At 30.8% G+C, this 20,353-nt stretch overlaps 1 protein-coding gene and 1 long non-coding RNA gene across 2 annotated transcripts; one reads left to right on the top strand and one right to left on the bottom strand.

Moving 5' to 3' along the window:
- The first annotated feature begins 305 nt into the window (after nt 1–305).
- LOC114915380 (uncharacterized) lies at nt 306–7,238 on the top strand. The gene is made up of 3 exons (XR_014433072.1): nt 306–1,057; nt 1,981–5,997; nt 6,921–7,238. It is a non-coding gene; the product is annotated as an uncharacterized LOC114915380 (long non-coding RNA).
- Nucleotides 7,239–12,999: 5,761 nt separating this feature from the next.
- LAP6 (Chalcone and stilbene synthase family protein) lies at nt 13,000–15,015 on the bottom strand. Its single transcript, XM_020371073.3, has 2 exons — nt 14,741–15,015; nt 13,000–14,097 (listed from the first exon to the last, which is right to left on the bottom strand). The coding sequence occupies exons 1-2, from the start codon at nt 14,940–14,942 to the stop codon at nt 13,133–13,135; spliced, it is 1,167 nt and encodes a 388-aa protein (XP_020226662.1). The 5' UTR covers nt 14,943–15,015; the 3' UTR covers nt 13,000–13,132.
- Between the last annotated feature and the right edge of the window lie 5,338 nt (nt 15,016–20,353).

Genomic DNA, 20,353 nt, shown 5'->3' with positions numbered 1-20,353 from the left:
AGCTATCCCCAAGGACTAATCTCCAAAATTTTTACACTAGGGGGCATTCTCTGGCGGTGTATTCCATATCGTACCCTTAAAACACTTATGCAAATGATGCATGTCAATCAAGACTCTATGCATTCTCATATCACATTATCATTTCCCATGGTCATATCACATCATCGCATTTCGTCATCATATTTCATTATCACATTTAATATCCCATGTCTCAATCACATTTCACTTTACATCATCATATTCACAAAGCCTCCACAGAGCACTTTAATTTATATCAAAACTCGTTTATTTATAAAATTAAATACATATTTTTACATCTCATCAAACAAGGAATATAACAGAAAAATCAGAAATCAAAACAGAAAATATTTCATATTTAGCCTATGTCTCATAGGGTTTCCCGCAGGAACCCATAGAGCACTCTAGATCATATTAAAACATATTTATTTTCAAAATTAACTGTAACATCCCAAATTTTATTCAATGAAAAGAAATATTTTTTTATGTATTTATTATGTGAATAAGTATTTTATTTATGTATTTTACTATTTACGTATACGTATTTTTACTATTTATGTATACGTATTTTACTATTTATGTATACGTATTTTACTATTTACGAATACGTATGTATGAATAGTATTTCACTATGCAATTGCACAGTGAAGGGCGGCTGCACGAGGGACGCGAGTTCAAATTTTATAATAAATTTGAATATAATAATGAATAGTGCATAGTAATTTATAATATTATTTTAATGAATAGTGCATAGTGCATAGTAATTTATAATATTATTTTAATGAATAGTGCATAGTGCATAGTAACTTCAAAAATTCTATAAATAGGGACTTAAGGTTTTGAAAATTTAGAATTCTAGAGAGAAGGAAATTCTGGAGAAATAGAGAGAGAAAGTAAGAGAGAGAGAAGGAGAAAGAAAAGGAGGTTCTGCTCTAGTGTCTTGTTTAAGGAGAAAGAGGAAGAGATTCTGTCCTAATTCCGATTCCTTTTAAGGAAAGATAGAGAGGAGGAGATTCTGCCCAAATTTCTGTAAACCCAGGTAAGGGGGGGAGTGGGAAACCTCGCTTGGGGGTGTGGGAATAATTGTTAAATAGTTTGTTTGTTGGATTGGCTCCCGATCCCTTGCCTGTTGTTTATTTCTTTGAATATGTATTATTGATGTGTTTTGTTTTATATCTTATTTATTTACATATCAGAATCTGTTATTTGAATGGAAGGCTAAGCCTCCTAAGTATTTATAAATTTGTAATCTATTATTTAAATGGAAGGCTGAGCCTCCTTATTATCTTATATTACCTTTTAAGCTTCCTACTTTACTTAAAAGATCTTAATAGATTATTATTGAAAAATATGATACCTAAGCAACCTCTGGACTGTTGGATTGTTGGACTGTTGGATTGTTGGACTGTTGGACTGTTTGGACTGTTGGACTGTTTGGACTGTTGGACTATTGGACTATTAAATTGGATTATTGAAATAATTCTTAAATATGAAATATGAATATAATATGTGTAACATGCTAAAGGTTGAGTCTGTGAATGTATGACATGCATCATATGCACATATTACTCCAGGTGTGCCGCTGAGGCCGCATACCCACGACTAACAAGGTGTACCTTTGAGTCACCCACGATATGCTAACGAGGTGTATGAACACCAGTGATAGGTGTGCCTTCGGGACACCAGTGATGTAACATGCTAACGAGGTGTATGAACACCAGTGATAGGTGTACCTTTGGGTCACCAGTGATAAATTCTGAAACTTCCGTATGGCGCCACATGCATACAATAGTGAGTCAAGTCAAGAAAATCATTATACATAAGCATATATGTGAGATTGATTATATATGTGAATTATAGTGCGTGTGTGTGTGCTATTTAACTTTTATTTCTATATCTGCAACTGAGTGAGAAGTTTCTCACTCCCTTGTCATTTTTGTGTATATTTAAATTATGATGCAGATAATTAGCATGAGGCTGAGGATGTTGGTGGTGAAGCTTAGGCTTCTGTTTGGGTTTCGCTCTGATAGGATGTGACATCGGGATTAGCTAGACTTATTGTTAAATTATTATTATTTTTCTTTTGTAATTTTTATGTTATTTATGTTGAAAGTGTGTATTTTTGTCATATTATAATTTTTCTAAAAGATTATAAGTTAATTTCTAACTAGGAGGCCCTGCCACCTTTACTGGGATTAATCTATAATCTTTATTTTATTATTTCTTGACAATTTGATACTTATAGTTGAAAATTATGAATGTGCATCTTTTACCCAATGATACTTGAGATAATTATTTTATATTAGACTAAGAAAGAATTTATATATAGATGGTTTATATCTATTGTATTTATGTTGGGGTAGAGGGTGTCACATTTAGTGGTATCAGAGCAAGTCGATTTTATCAACCGTGTGTGTTATGTGCTTATCATGACTCTGTTGTGTACTCTGACTATGTCTTGTTTGTTGTGTACTATGATGATGATGTTCGTCTTGTGTTGATATTGTTGAGTTTGAGATTGTTAAGTTAGTTTGTAATCAGAGGAATGATAATCATGATAGTGTTAGCCAACTCGAATTATTAGAACCTTGGATGGGAGGTGATATATTGAGTGTACTAAGAGTTTATGATTGGTGAAGTTTCTGACATCTATAGTTGTAGCAGGTTGAATCTAAAGGTGGTTGTCTCTTTGGTGAGAGATCGAAATGATGTTAATTCCCTTAAGTGTTATTATTGGTATGTTAATTATTTATGGTTTAGGTAGCATGTGAGTTGTTTTGATTGAGAAAAGTAAGGAGAGACTTGAATGAGAAATTAAGTAGTGAATTTGGAAAAAATTGAGGTATTTTGTGGCATTAGATATATTGATACATTATTGCTATTTGGTGTCGAAAATATTTTCATTATAGTTTGTTATGATAGTATGAGTATTATATCGACAAAATTTATATTTTGAGGTCTTTATGAAGAATATGGCTTTAGATATTATCTTTTCAATAGAACTAGGATAAGATGAAACAAAAATCTAGAACTTCAAGTTATGACTGCCTTGGTGATTAGAAATTTAGTAAGCACTGAATTTATTAGTGGTGATATTTGAATCTTTAGCTAAAGAGATGATCTCTTGGAAATCTTATGTCTTCATAAAGAGTTGTAGCTTATTCACTTAACTTTCGTTTGAGATAGGTTTGAAATCACTTGGATGAATACAACTCGGTTTGTCAGGTAGATATATGCTATCATGATATTTTGAGTTGTTAGGCATAAAAATAGATTTAAACTAGATTGTCTAAGTATGAATTTGGATTGTATGAGGTGAGTATTTTAGACCATGAAATTTCTTGCGGAGGAAGATTTACCTAAGTTGTGCTTAAGTGAGAGATACTTGAGTCAATTAGTAAAATCAGGAGTCTTGTTTGATAGTTTATATGAAAATTCAGTGAGTAATTTTTTTTTAACAGCTGTTCATGGTTTAAACTGCTCTCACTATAAAAATTGCTTTTGCCTTCGTTTCTTTGGTTATTAAGATGTTTCAGTTCACTAGGTTGTTTCTTGCCTACCCTTGGAAATCAACCGTAAGGATAATCTATATCAGGAATTCTTGAACCTATGTCTATTTTTAACTACCCCAATCATTTCGTTGCTTACTTCTTTGAATTACTTACTATTACCTTTGACTGAATTGACTAGAAAGGAGTTACATTAGTATGGGATAACAATTGAGGAAGTAGTTTTCAAACTCTTAAGGAAAGATTGACTAGTGTTAATATTACTAGATTTTAGTAAGATTATTGTAATATATAAATATGTCTCTGAAAATAGGTTTAGGAAGAATATAGTGACAAGAAGAAAAGATAGTAGCTTATGTTTCTAAGAAATTGAAAATTCATGAGAGAAATTACCTTACCCATAACCTTGTTAGCGACTTTGTCATTTATATTAAGATTTGGAAACACTAACTATATGATTCTATGGTTGAGGTATTTAGTGATCATAAGAACCTTAAATATCTTTTGACCAAAGGGGTTGAATACGAGATAAAAGAAATAGTTGAAATTTCTTAAGGAGTAAAATTTTGATCTTATTATTTGGCTAAAGCCATTGTGGTGATTGATGTTTTGAGGAAATCTTTATCTTTCATTATGATTAGAGAGATGAATCTTTTTGGCTTAAATTAGAAATTTAAGTTTGGATTATAAGGTTACTTCTAGTATTGTGAGATTAAGTATGAATAACGAATGGATTGTTGAAGAAAATTATAGGAGCATAATTAGTTGATTTATTTTGGTAACAAGTTATAAGGCTATAGGTTAAGGTGATGGATATGATTATGACTTGGGTGAAGATGAAATGGTGAAACTAGAAAACTGATATGGATACCGAGTGTACATTATGCTTAGGTACCTGATCTTTAGAATTGATCATAGAAGAGTTTGAATTGGTTGTAGATAGAGTAGTAAAATTAGTGATCTGATATGTGTATCTAATGCTTAGGTGTTGATGTTGTGGCAAATATCTGGATTACAATGATAACCAAATTATTATTTTGATGATTTAAGGATTGAATTTGATTGCAGAATTTAGAAACTTATGCTTGATGTGTAAGATTACCCTAGTAGCATTGAATTATTTATGTTGGAAGTAACTAATAGATGAGATTAGAGGAACTAGGAGTTAGATCCTTTATTAGTGACCCAAATAAGCAAGAGATTAGAAAGGACACAGTTGGATGTTTAGTTATAAAACTTGAAAGGACATAAGAGTACTCTTAACATTTATTTAGGAGTTACTAAAATGTATCAGAGTGGCGCAAGGGAAGCGTGATGGTCTAATATGGAAAGAGAAGTAGAGAACTTGAATCAAGATATGGAGAGTGAGTTTAAATTTGGCGTGGATGGAGTTTTGAGATTTAAGGATAAGTTGAGCATTCCTAGTGTGCTAGAATTTAATAAAGCAATCCTAGAAGAAGGTCATAAGAGTATCTTTAGTATCCATTCAGAAACTACTAAGATGTACCAAAATCTTAAGAAGATATTTTGTGACCTAAGATGAAGAGAGGAGTAAAGCAATTGTATATTTATGGCTAGCATACTAGAAGTTTTTAAGAATCTTGTAGCACTTAGATGCTCCATTTTGGAAGTAAGATGGTGAATAGATAGACCCTAGTGGAAGATTTGTCTAAGACGCTTAAGAAATTGATTTTGTTTGTGTTTAAGTGGATAAATTCGTCAAGATCTTTCCTTAAGCAAATCCTTTGAGGAAATTGATAAAAGTTGTACATCAACAAGGTAGTGATGTTGCATAAGAATTAGAAGTAAGAATGCGAAGAGTTTACCATTGCAAAAAATTTCGGGGACGAAATTTCTAAAAGGAGGGGAGAATTGTAACATCCCAAATTTTATTCAATGAAAAGAAATATTTTTTTATGTATTTATTATGTGAATAAGTATTTTATTTATGTATTTTACTATTTACGTATACGTATTTTTACTATTTATGTATACGTATTTTACTATTTATGTATACGTATTTTACTATTTACGAATACGTATGTATGAATAGTATTTCACTATGCAATTGCACAGTGAAGGGCGGCTGCACGAGGGACGCGAGTTCAAATTTTATAATAAATTTGAATATAATAATGAATAGTGCATAGTAATTTATAATATTATTTTAATGAATAGTGCATAGTGCATAGTAATTTATAATATTATTTTAATGAATAGTGCATAGTGCATAGTAACTTCAAAAATTCTATAAATAGGGACTTAAGGTTTTGAAAATTTAGAATTCTAGAGAGAAGGAAATTCTGGAGAAATAGAGAGAGAAAGTAAGAGAGAGAGAAGGAGAAAGAAAAGGAGGTTCTGCTCTAGTGTCTTGTTTAAGGAGAAAGAGGAAGAGATTCTGTCCTAATTCCGATTCCTTTTAAGGAAAGATAGAGAGGAGGAGATTCTGCCCAAATTTCTGTAAACCCAGGTAAGGGGGGGAGTGGGAAACCTCGCTTGGGGGTGTGGGAATAATTGTTAAATAGTTTGTTTGTTGGATTGGCTCCCGATCCCTTGCCTGTTGTTTATTTCTTTGAATATGTATTATTGATGTGTTTTGTTTTATATCTTATTTATTTACATATCAGAATCTGTTATTTGAATGGAAGGCTAAGCCTCCTAAGTATTTATAAATTTGTAATCTATTATTTAAATGGAAGGCTGAGCCTCCTTATTATCTTATATTACCTTTTAAGCTTCCTACTTTACTTAAAAGATCTTAATAGATTATTATTGAAAAATATGATACCTAAGCAACCTCTGGACTGTTGGATTGTTGGACTGTTGGATTGTTGGACTGTTGGACTGTTTGGACTGTTGGACTGTTTGGACTGTTGGACTATTGGACTATTAAATTGGATTATTGAAATAATTCTTAAATATGAAATATGAATATAATATGTGTAACATGCTAAAGGTTGAGTCTGTGAATGTATGACATGCATCATATGCACATATTACTCCAGGTGTGCCGCTGAGGCCGCATACCCACGACTAACAAGGTGTACCTTTGAGTCACCCACGATATGCTAACGAGGTGTATGAACACCAGTGATAGGTGTGCCTTCGGGACACCAGTGATGTAACATGCTAACGAGGTGTATGAACACCAGTGATAGGTGTACCTTTGGGTCACCAGTGATAAATTCTGAAACTTCCGTATGGCGCCACATGCATACAATAGTGAGTCAAGTCAAGAAAATCATTATACATAAGCATATATGTGAGATTGATTATATATGTGAATTATAGTGCGTGTGTGTGTGCTATTTAACTTTTATTTCTATATCTGCAACTGAGTGAGAAGTTTCTCACTCCCTTGTCATTTTTGTGTATATTTAAATTATGATGCAGATAATTAGCATGAGGCTGAGGATGTTGGTGGTGAAGCTTAGGCTTCTGTTTGGGTTTCGCTCTGATAGGATGTGACATCGGGATTAGCTAGACTTATTGTTAAATTATTATTATTTTTCTTTTGTAATTTTTATGTTATTTATGTTGAAAGTGTGTATTTTTGTCATATTATAATTTTTCTAAAAGATTATAAGTTAATTTCTAACTAGGAGGCCCTGCCACCTTTACTGGGATTAATCTATAATCTTTATTTTATTATTTCTTGACAATTTGATACTTATAGTTGAAAATTATGAATGTGCATCTTTTACCCAATGATACTTGAGATAATTATTTTATATTAGACTAAGAAAGAATTTATATATAGATGGTTTATATCTATTGTATTTATGTTGGGGTAGAGGGTGTCACATTAACCACATACTCATGCATCACATCCAACAAGGAACACAACAAAGTAATCAGAAGGCAAAATAGAAAACATTCATATTTTGCCCGTTTTCTCATAGGGTTTCCCATAGGAACCCATAGAGATCTCAAGTCATACAATTAGTTGCATATAAGAAAAATAATAAGCAAAATAGATACAATTGGGAGAAACCCCTCATACATGAGCATACATAAAAATACAGCAAACACAGGATTGGGGGTCAATCCCACTACCCAGCATACAATCCCACACCCAGAGCGAGGTTTCTCACTCCCCCCTTACGTGGATGAGCAGAAGACAAAGGTGTGATCTAAGGTCGTTCCTGAGTACTCTTCCTTAGAGCTCTTTGTTTCTCCTTTTTTTTTCCTAACCGTTCAGAACGCAAATGAGGTAGATAGGGTTAACGCTACCTGACTCCTTAAAATTAGTCCATCGGGCTGGGTCAACCCAACCCATTTTCCTTCTCTTCTAACCCACTTCTCTTTTTCCTCAAAATAATTAAATAAAATAAATACATGTATATTATAAAATATTTTTCCTCTATAATAATAATATATTTCTGACCCAAAATATAATAATATAATTTCAATAACAAAATATCATATAAAATCAACATTCTCTTAAAACATATAAATATTTATTTAAATATGCTAATAAAAAATACTTATTTAATACGTACAAAATAATTGTCCAAAATAATAATTATTTAAAACGTACAAAATAATATTCTTCTATAATTATTAAAATAATTATGACCAAATACCATATAATAATAATAATTATTATTATTATAATAATAATAACTTTATTGAAAAATGGGGTGTTACAGTGTGTGTTGAATTTCATCAATCCAATTAATTTTTAAATTAAAAGTTATTAAATTTTACTAATAATTAATATAAAAAAATTAAATAGCTTTGGAATAAATTATTTGCTAATTAACAATATAATTGAAACATTAATTATTTTAAATTATTTAACTAAAATCTTATTGACAATTTATTATATGATCTTAATATTTTTCTATAACTAATATCTGGTTTTAAATTTCATATGAGAATATTATGATATAATTAGATAAGATTTTAAGTTAGTATTTTATTAATGGTTGATAATTAGAAAATAAAACAAGGATAAATACATTTTTTGAATTTTATATGTTTGATTTAAGGTAAATAAATATATTAAATTAATTAATAATTTATTTAAAATGTTAAAATTTAATTTATAAGTATGTAATAAATAAATATTTATAATTTTATAAATTATATTATCATTATAAATTATAAAATTAAATAATTTAAATTAATTTTAAATAGAAATAAGTAGATGTTAATTAAAAGTAAGTACATATAAATAAAGAATAATTGAATATATTATTATTATTATTATTATTATTCATAATATAAAATTATTATATATTATTATTATAGTACAAATATGAGATTGTATATTTGAGGATGACTTAAATGAATTAATTTGTACAAGTTATACTGACAATATACATATACATTTCGGTAGCTTATACTCATCAGAACTTCACAGTTAAGCGTGCTTGACCTGGGGTAGTATTGGGATGGGTGACCTTTTGGGAAGTTTCCCAGAAATTGCGCAAGTAAGGATAAAACACGCTAAAAGTGAAATGTCATGAAGTAGAACCCTTGAGAGGCCAAATATGAGGACTGTTACATTAATAAATTTATTAAAATTAAAAAATATATATAATTTCTGAAAAATTTCTGACAGAAAATTTTGTTAGAAATGGAAATTTTCGACGGAATTTTTTGATGGAATTTCCATTTATGACGGATTGTTTTTTTCGATGCCACTTTTTCCAACGAATTTAAATCCGTCGGAAAAAACAAAATTCGTCGAAAATTTACCCTTTTTCGTCAGAAATTTCCGTCGGAAATTAGCATTTTTCTTGTAGTGTAGGTTTGAGATCATTTGGATGAGTATAACTCTCTGTGTATCATTTGCTTTGACAGTTGTTGAAGGGAGGTGTATGTTGTCATGATGTTTTTTAGTTGTTAGGCATAACAAAGATAAAAATTGATTTGGATATGATGTTCTGAGGTGTTGTCATTGAGAGGTTGTTTAAGATGGTATGATGCTATGTGGTAAGGCTGGTTCATGTACATGCTATATGGTGTAAACGGTGATTGATTTGTACATGCTTAGAGATGATATATATGATGGTTTAAAGTAGGTATTCTAATATGATTTGATATGCATGTATGTTGATATGAGGATAGATGACCTTATGGATCAATTAGCGAGTGTTTATGTGTTTAGTAAGATTGACCTTAGGGTATGCTATCATTATATTGGAGATGAGGATGAAGATGTATCCAAGATAGTTTTATGTAGTTATCTAAGTATGATTTTTGGTTATATGAAGTGAGTTTTCTAGGCCCTGTAATTCTAGTGGAGGTATAATGTAGATCTATCTATGGTGGAAGTTGTGCTTAAGTGGGAGATACTTAAGTCAATTAGTGAGGTTAAGAGTTTTCTTAGATTAGCTTATTATTATGGGAGGTTATTGAGGAAATTTCTAAGACATTACCTTTGACTAGATTGACTAGGAAGAGTGTTGTCTTTGTGTGGGATAGTAAGTACGAGAGTAGTTTCCAAAATCTTATCGAAAGATTGACTAGTGTTAATACTACTAGATTTTAGTAAGTCTTTTGTGGTATATAGTTGTGCTTCTAAGATGAGTTTGGGTGGAGTGTTGATGCAAGAAGGAAAGGTAATAGCTTAAGTTTCTAGGAAATTGAAAATTCATGAGAGGAATTTCCTTACCCATGACCTTGAGTTAGCGGTTGTAATATTTACACTAAGATTTGGAGATGCTACCTATATGATTCTAAGCTTGAGGTATTTAGTGATCATAAGAGCCTTAATTATCTTTTGACCAAAGGAGTTGAATATGAGACAAAGGAGATAGTTAGAATTTCTTAAGGAATAAGATTTTGATCTTATTTGTTATTTGGGCAAAGCCAATGTGGTGGTCGATGTTTTGAGTAGCAAATCTCTACATTTATCTTCCTTTATGATTAAAGAGTTGAACTTTTTGGCTTGGTCTAAGGATTTAGGTTTGACTTGTGAGATTACTCCTAATAATGGCTTTGCAACACATTTTTGGGTCCCTTAACAATTGAACTAACATTTTCTCTCTACAGAGAAGTTGTAGAACTATCTTTTATCTTTCCATAGACACCTAGAAAGTTCAATTTCAATGTTGAGAGCTTCAGATATGGCCTACACAAGAATAGAGTGTAAAAGTGGGTAAAAATTTGAAAATTAAATAAAAATGACAATAATCATCAAACAACATCACTACCATAAATCTAAGTCGAAACATGAATATACGACACATACAAAGGTCAAAAAGACCAAATAAATACATACAAAGTTGCTTCCCAAAATGCACTATCATTCTTGTTCTCCAAGTTTTGAAGTGCATACATAAAAATAGAGGTGTAAAAGGGATTTTATTATAAAATTCTTTTTAAAAATTCTAATTTCTCTTTAACTTTAGTTAAAACATATTAACCACAGTTATCTCAAAAATCTCTTTCCCTATTTAATAAAATATTATAATATCTTTTAATAAAATATCATATAATATATTTTAAAATATATTACATATATAATTAAAACAAATATTAAATAACTCCTAATTAATAAAATAAAAATATCAAAACTATTAATAAAATACTTATATTATATTTTATGAAAAACAAGATATTACAAATATAATTTTTGTTTAAAACATTGTTAATTATTTTATAAAAACATTTTTAGACTCTTAAAATTATTTTCAAAGTTCAACAAAGGAGATAATCACCATGCACATCTAATCACGCAACAATCATGCATTTAAACGTTATAATACAAATTTACATTTAAGTGATATTTTATTATCATCAAAAAAATGAAATTTTGTCACTTGTACAGGAGTCATAATAACTTTTAAAGAAGGTGTGCTATTCACATATTTTGTTGTAGGAGAAAGTTCCATAAAATTTATAAAACTCATTTCTATCATCTTTATATATATCCTTTCAACTACTTTTGTAATGTTATTAAATTTGTCATTAATTAAAATTATTTTTTAAAATTATCCTTAACATTTTTTTAAAAAGCAATCATCTTTCTTTTAATTTCATTATTTTTTAATTGGTTAATTAATATTTTGGAAAGATAATATTATTTAATTATTTGATAACTAGCAGTGTTAAAATAGGTCGGATTGACCTGACCTAACCTGACTTACATTGACCAAGTGTTATTTTAGGTTAAGTTGATTTGATATATATTTTTTTTGGTCTACCATTTTATGGTCCAACTTGACCATGTTGGGCGCCATCAGTGTCAAATTGGCCTAATTAAAAAGTACATTTTAAAAATTAAATATATAATTTTTACAATAAGAAAAATTATAACATGATTAATTGATATTATATACCATCATGAATCACCTAATAGTTTTACATGTATACAATTTTTAACAACCATTGTATTTGCACGTATCCATTCTATCATCAACTAGACTAACATTTTCATAATAATTTCATGGTTCAGAGGTATTAGGCTTAGTTTTATTAATCCTTTTAGTATCTTGCTCTTGGTCATTAATATCCTTACTCTTGATTTTATTATCAATAGTAGTAACCAAAGGATTAGTAACAAAAATAGGCTCTCTCTTTGTGTTAGGCGGAATTTCCATTGTATATAAATCATCCTCTATAAAAAAAATGTCATCAACATTCATGACTATAATATTCAAAATTAAACAAGTTTACTCATTTAGTTCACAATTTCCACAATAGGTTATAAAGCAACAAGTCAATATAATTCTTAGTTCAAATCACAAAAAAAACAATAACAATCAAAATTTAGTTCACAATTCTCAATTCACACAACACAAGTCTTAAAAATATACTCGGTATTTGGTTAGAATTGGAACCAGAGGACAACACCAATAATAAGTAATAAAGCAACAAATGATATTGTGACTCTATGAGCACAAACATGAGCATAATCATATCTTTGTCTTCTTCGACAAACCTAACAGAGATGATGGATCATGGGGTCAAGCTATTAGGGTGAAATTAACGGAAGTAGGAAACTCTCACAACAGTTAACTCCTAACTCTAAACTTATACCCATAACTTTTAAGCAAACACAAAGTGAAAGACTATTTATATTATTTTAAAATACATTATAGATTTACATATTTATGGTAGTTTTGATTATTCTATTTATTAATTTAATGGATCAGCTCGTAAGCCTACAAGCTAACTTGACCTAAACTCATTTGGCCTTACAGATTTAGTGGGATGGGACAAAATGACCTAATTCTATTTAAGTAATATTTTTTAAGATTCAACTTAACTTTTTTTTGTGAGTTGATTAAATTGACCCATCAAATTAGACTCAAATTGACAACTCTAATAACTATGTGTACACATTTTTTTAAACCAAACAAGAAAGACAAAAATTTCTAACATTTATTATTTTTTATCTAAAAAAATACTGATTAGTATTATAATAGACATTTTGTAAAACAGAACAAGCATTAGATTGGTTATATACCGGAAAGAAGATTGTAAAATGATGATATAAGAATCAAGAAGTTAAATGTGTGGATAAGAAATTTCCCTCTTAATATTCATTCAGTGAGTAATTTGGTACATGAGACTTTATTATTAATTGATAATTAAGTAAGATTCTAAACCACCGAAAAAAGAACCCCATTAATACACCTTTCCAATGATCACAGGCTGCGGAGGAGAATGCCTTCAAAAGTAATTCCAGGACCAAATGCCAGCCCCAAGCCCCATTCCTCTCCACCTTCTTTAAGATACTCCCTCATGTACTCCATCACATAAAATATAGTGTTGCTGCTAACATTCCCATAGTCCATCAGTGCCTTCCTACTGCACTCAAGCTTCTCACTGCTCAACTTGAGGGTACTCTCAAGCCTGTTGAGAATTGCTGGCCCACCGGGGTGCACAGCCCAGAACAAATCATTGAACTCCTTCACAGTGCTTTGGGCCATGAGCTTCCTGCAGAACTCCTCTATGTTGTCCTCAATTTTCTGAGGAAGGTCCCTCCCAAGTTTGAAGTTTATGCCCTCTTCAGAGAGCCTCCCATCAATGACATGGTGTGTATCAGGCAGAAACTTCTGCACAGCATAGCTTAACTCCATGAAGGGAGACTCTTGACCCATCACAGGGTTGGCTCCAACTATCACTGCTGCAGCACCATCACCAAAGAGTGCAGCCCCAACAAGGTCATAAGGCCTGGCCTTGTTGGGGGGCCTAAACCCTAGAATGGTGGTCTCAGAAGTGGTGAGAAGAACCCTGCTCCCAGGGTTGTTCTCCGCTATGTCCTTGGCCACTCTCAGGCCGGTGACGCCGCCGTAGCAGCCGAGAAAGTAGAGCATTACACGGCCGACGTCGCGCCGGAGGCCGAGCTCGTTGGCCAGGTAGAGGTCTCCTCCTGGCAGGCGGATTTCGCTTGAGGAAACATAGACAACGTGTGTGATGTCTTGAGCAGGCCTTCCCCATTCCTTGATGCACGAGAGGCTGGCCTTGGTGGCCATTTCTACCACTGCTGGATTGGCTATTTCGAGCTTCTGCTTTATGGTTGGTGAGCCCTCTGTGGCCAGCTCTGGGAACTTGTCCAGGATCTCCTTTGACATCACTGTGTACCTTGTCTTCACAGTGGTGTTTTTACCTGGGACATGGCAAGTGAAGAAACAAAATATTGCAGTTTAGTTAGTAATAGTTTTGTTAATGATTTATATTATCCATCTTTTTGTTAGATTTAGATTATGCATGTATTAATCTCCTGCGCTCACATCCACAATATATTTAGTAGAAAATTTTGTATCTGATTTTTATCGTAAACGAAAACTCTTAAAATTAATAACAACTATAGTACTACAAAGATAATTAGTAACTGACTTAGTAGACTAAAACATACTCGTAACAGGAGAAAAAAAAATCATGCATATATTTGTTAGTATTTGATCATGGGAGTGCCAAGTGCATATTGTACTCTCATGGTTTTTAGTTGCAGTAGTAGTTACAGTTGCAAAGACTTCCAAACCCTTAATATTGCAAAAAATTACCAACAAATGCAGCTGATGTAACTGCAGTTGGAGTTGCGATACAATAACAGATTATATATATATATATATATATATCCAAAACCTTAATAATTGATACAGTAGCAATTGTGGTAGTAGACCACAACTTGGGATTTTCTTTCACTGTTTAAAACACTTGTAGAGCCAATTCTGCAGTCATTGGGGGAGAATGGTAGAAGGGTTAATATTTTATGAGAAATTAGAAAGTAAATGATTAATTGCACTTACAAAGACGCTCCAATTTCTCCTTTATATATGAATCTTCACACTTGGTGTCACGAATGTAGCCCTCCACCAAACACTCCTGAGGGATGATTTGGCTAGGGAAGGCCTTTCCTATAGCAAGTATTGTGGCCTTCCCTGGCGTAGGAACACGCCTAGTGAGTGCAGCATGCTGCTTGGAACTACCATTGGAATCACCTTGTGGCATCTTTAATTTCTGAGATTTAGGCGCAAATGCTGTAGAGAGAATGAAGACTCACACATAGAATTCAGGAGTTATCGGATTATATAAATGGGAGCATGGACTGCTATGGAAAAGAGGTTGGTGTGAAGCAAGTCTAGCATGTTGTGAGAAATTGTTACCTTAGTGGTGTTCGGTGACTTTTTTGTGTTCATGGTTTAGATGTGTGGGGGGTTTCACAGGTCAACAATCTTTTACTTTCTTAGTTTAGCACCCAATCCATTTCTAATTTAATTTGACCATATTAAGTGTGACTGTTACATGACATAGTACTACATTAAAGTAGGTGGGGGAGGTAATACTCACCTATAGAGTTATCGGTACTTTGGTTGTTCAGGGGAGGGATTGTTTCAGATTTCGACAAACAAAGATTAACATCGACAGCTTTATCCCACTTGATTCAGATTTGAAAAAATATCCAGGTTAAAGAGAAACTGCATTGCAGGCTACCGTTATAAAAAGTGAATTTAAAAGTGTTGATTAAAAATATGTTTGTTTTTGTACCAACAATAATTTACTTGCTTCAAGGTTCTTTCCGTGAAAAATCACTTTCAAGTTTGAAAAATTCACTTTTGAAAATTTTTAATACATGTAAAGTGAAAATCAACCATCAATTTATGAGTATTTCCATTATTTTGATAAATTTACAAGAATTGTAACTATAAGTATCTTTTAACTTAGTTACTCACCAGTTGATTCACCCTTCTTTTACACAGAATATTTGTTAGAGTTAATCACCTATACACTGTCAGTGTAAAGTTTTTTTATATTGATAACTAATTATATCTTTTAATTGTATTATGTCACTGATAAAAGTAAATGTGTTTACAATGACACGACACAATTAAAAGATATAATTGGTTGTCAGTGTAAAAAAACTTTACACTGACAGTATATAGGTGATTAACTATATTTTTTATATGTATATTTTGACAATAACATATTATTAAATATATTTTTATTATTTAGTTTAAAAAATAATGCAATTATCTACTACATTAATATTAAAATATGCTTAAGTAAAAAAAATTAAAATATGCTCATATAAAAGTAAGTAAATAAAAAAGATGCATACCATAATTTTTTTTTTTTTTACATAAAAGTAAGTGAATTTCTAAAAAAGATTGAAATTTTTTTAATTTTATTAATTTGTTATTATTTTTTAAATATTATGTCATTTTTTAATTATTAATATTTTTATGTGAATTTTATAATTACTTTTACTTTAAAATTACAATAATTTAAAATTAATGTAATTAATATTTTATGATGTTGTTACCATTTCTTAAATTATTATATCATATAATTAATATAATTTTAATTTTAATTTATAAAATTTGTATATGAAAACTTATTAGAATACATTTTTAGAGAAAAAATTGTTGTAGAAGTTGTTTCCTTTATATATATAGAGAGACGATGGATCAAATGACTTTAAGAGTGTAACTCTTGATAAAAATTGAAAATTATATGATATTTCGTTACATAAACTCAAATTAACGTATAAAATGTGTTTTTGATTGTTCATCAATTTAAATTAATAAAATGAAGTATCAAATAATATTTTAATTTTTTTTAAATTTATAGACTTGATCTATAAATTAAATTTTTTTAATTTGACGATTTGATCATTAAAATTCAACATACATAATCAGTTATTAAATAGAGTAACTTTATAAAAAGTTACTCTTAGAATCATTTGATCTCTCTTTATATATAAAATATATGTGTGCATTGTAGAGAATTTTCATCTCTAAGTCAAATCATAGTTATTAAAATATTCATGTATATATAAATTAATTTAAGAGGGACAACTTATGTTCACTAACGCAAGAAGATAATTTTATCCAAAAAGCAATTTATATTTCTTATATCATATTTCAAATATTATAAATAAATAACTACAAAGATAAAAGAAAAGAGTAGGTGAAGATGTGAATGTTAAATTTAAAATTGCAAATCATTTTAAAATTAATTTAATTAAAGTTTATCATGCCTAATGTGGTATTATATTATATAATTAATAAAAAAATTTAATTTTAATTTATAAAATTTGTATGTGAAAATTTCTTAGAGGAAAATTTTGAATACTATGTTAGAAAGATAATATATATTTTTTTCTCTTAAAAGTTTTTTAATATAATTTTATTAATGCGATTTTTTAATATCGTGCCATTTTTTAACAATAACTGTTCAGGTATGCCTAAAAAATCTCACACCTCTTAGGAGTCGAGGCTCAGGGTAGTTTATAAACACCCTCCCTCCTTAAGTCACTGAGACGTTTTTTAAAGGACAAAATCGTGACGGACCAACGAGTGCCAAAGTGAACGATACCTCGGATGCGGTGACCCTAATGATGACAACAAACTTATGGTAGGAACATTGGCGCTAGAAGGAGGGCCTACGTCACTCTTGCCCCTTAGCATCGATTGGGGGGCTTGTTCCGGTCCTAAAAAGTCCCACATCGCTTAGGAGTCGAAGTTAAGGGTAATTTATAAACACTTTCCCTCCTTAACCCATCGATGCACCTTTTAAAGGATAAAATCGTAACGGCTCAACAAGCGTCAAAGTGAACAATACCTCGGATGCAGTGATCCTAATGATGACAACAGACTTATGGTAGGAACAATAATAAATATTTTTAATAATAAGTTTTATGTGAATTTTATTATTTTTTACTTTAAAACTACAATATTTTAAAATAATATCATTAATGTTTTATGATATTGTTATTGTTTCTATATTAATATTATTTTGTAGTTCTTTTTTCTATAATTATGCAAGTATTTCTAATTGAATTGATTTCATTTTCTATATTAATATTATGTCAAAATATTTACATTAAAAATCATTACTATTTTTTAACATGTTTTATTATTTATAAAATAATAATTAACATAATTATTAATAATTTTAAACTTATATTTGGATTTGGTTTGAGATGTCCCTGATTTAAGGTTAAAGTCATGACCACTTTTGTCAGATGGAAGTCTTCTAAGCTTTAAGAGCATGTTCATTTTAGAATATTCATCAACAAACTTAGCTAGATCCTTCCTGAACTATAGGTTTTCAACTTCCAATGCTATAATCTTAGGTGGAATGAAGTTGGCGATCTTGTCTTTGAGAGATTTTATCTCTCTTACTACGTCTGATATGTTTTTCCTCAGTTCAAGATTTTCTTTTAAAAAATCTTGAGTTTTTCCTTTAATTTCTTATACTTGAGGGAGATCATGTGAGAGTTAGCCAAGAGAGTCTTATAGGACATCTTATCATCATTTAATCTAGAAGAATATGAGCTTGAGTCTACTATTACCTCTATATCACTAGTGTCTAACTTAACATCTGCCATGAGGCATATGTTGGCCTTCTTATTGTCTGAATTGTTGCTACTATTACTATTCAGATTTTCCAGGTGGCCATAAGACTCCTCTTTGCCTTCTTTTTGGAAGACCACCTTTTTCTTTGAGTAGGGCAGTCAACCTTCATGTGACCAAGTTTCTTGCATTTGTAGCAGACAACCTCCTTGTTGTAAGTCTAGCTTGGCTTCTTGAATCTTTCCTTCCTTTTTGTGAAAGTTTTTCACTCTTCCTTTCTTCTTTATCATGTCCTTGAAATTTTTAGACATGAGAGATATCTCAACATCTGTCAACATATGTCGAGTTCTCAAAACTTTCATGGTGCTAGACTTAGATTCCACTTTCAATGTTTTCCCTTTCTCCCTCATCTTGCTGGCCTCACTACCCTTTAAAGAAATAATGTCATTTACATTAGGGTAATCTATACTATTCAATTGAACCTCATAAACTCATAAAGCTCCAACAAATTCATCAAGAGTGAGAACTTTAAGGTCGTGTGCCTCTAAGATAGTTATAGCTTTGGGTTCTCGAATCTTAGGAAGACTATTTAAGATCTTGAGATTATTCCGAGCTTTGGAGAACTCGGTTCCCAGAGATTTTAACCCATTCAAAAAAATTTGGAATCTTCCAAACACTTTGTCTATGGACTTGCTATCCTTCATGGAGAACAAGTCATAGTGTCTCTAAAGTATAGTAGTTCGTTTGAGCCTTACATCTTCAATACCCTTATGAGTTACCCTAATGGCATCCGATATTTCCTTGGCTACTGAGCAACTACAAGACTTGTTATACTCCATTCTGGACAAGGAGAAAGCAAGAATGTATCTTGCTTTGGTGTTGAGCTACAATGTGTTATAGTCATTATAAGTGTATTTGTTCTCAATTTTGGTGACATCAACATCACCTTGAGTGGATTTAATGAACATTTCCATTCGATCCTTTCAATATGGGTAGTCCTCTCCATTAAAGGTATAAGGCCTTGTGAGAGAGACTCATTTTGGTAAGTACTATCCTTCACTATTTCCCATAGTAGAATTTTTTTTCCTTCAGTACAATTAAATGCTCAACCCCATCAAAGTTTGAGCTTTGATACCAAATTATGGATAGAAAATAAACACTAGAAGGTGGGGTTGAATAGTGTGTATCAAAAACTCACACATTTTTCTTAGTGAAGTAGTAATGGTAGTCAAATGGAATATTAGATATTTTTATATTGGTTTGTCTCAACCACCAAGACTACATCCAGTTCTTAATCCAACTAGATTGAGTCCCATTATATTTAAATAAAGATACAAGTATTCTTTCAACAAGCCACTTTTGGCTCAACCCTAAGTATTTTTTGACTTGTCTCTTCAAGAAAATATCTAAATATTCTTTTAACAACAAGTCTCTCTGAGCTTAACAATCAAATATTCTTTTATAGTCAAGTCTCTCCAGGTTCAAAATAAGTATTCTTTTTAGACAAGCTTCTCTAGGCTTAACAACCAAATATTTTTTTACAGTCAAGTCTCTTTAGGCTCAAAAAAAATATTCTTTTTCTAACAAGTCACTCTGGCTCAACCTTATAAAAATGGCTATGAAGGTTACACAAATGTTCTGTTCATGTCACTTAGACATTATACAACTAGTATAAAGTAGTAAGTTTTTTACAAGAAAGAATAAATTTATAGTGTTTCTTTCTATATAAGTTTTTTTTGTATATTGTGCATCTTTTCTTTCTTGAGCTTTGAATCTTCTTATATAGTAGCTTAAAGAAAATAATTGTTGCAACATTTTGAGTCTTGCTCACAAGTTTGCTTTGTCCGTCTTCATTTTTTTCCTTGTGATGGTAGGTAACCGTTTGACTCATTTAATGCCAGCATTAATGCATTTCATCAAATGATACCTTTTATTTGACCAAGGATGCTACTTATCAACTTTTCATACCAAACAAAGCTTGTAGAAGTAATGTCAATGAGTGCAGCAACAATAGTGACTTTATCTATTTTTCTTTGAGATTTTGGGATCTTTGTCCTTGGTCTT

This window comes from Cajanus cajan, chromosome 4, assembly GCF_000230855.2.
Source record: "Cajanus cajan strain Asha chromosome 4, NIPB_CcT2T_4, whole genome shotgun sequence".
Taxonomy (NCBI): Eukaryota; Viridiplantae; Streptophyta; class Magnoliopsida; order Fabales; family Fabaceae; genus Cajanus; species Cajanus cajan.
The sequence above is the reverse complement of the archived record's forward strand: the minus strand, read 5'-3'. Positions and strand labels throughout refer to the sequence as shown.

Excerpts from the sequence above, each read along its gene's own strand:
- LAP6 (XM_020371073.3), bottom strand. The coding sequence starts at position 14,942 with ATGCCACAAGGTGATTCCAATGGTAGTTCCAAGCAGCATGCTGCACTC. Across the intron at positions 14,098-14,740 it reads GGAGAAATTGGAGCGTCTTT|GTAAAAACACCACTGTGAAG; the intron begins GTAAGTGCAATT and ends GCCATGTCCCAG.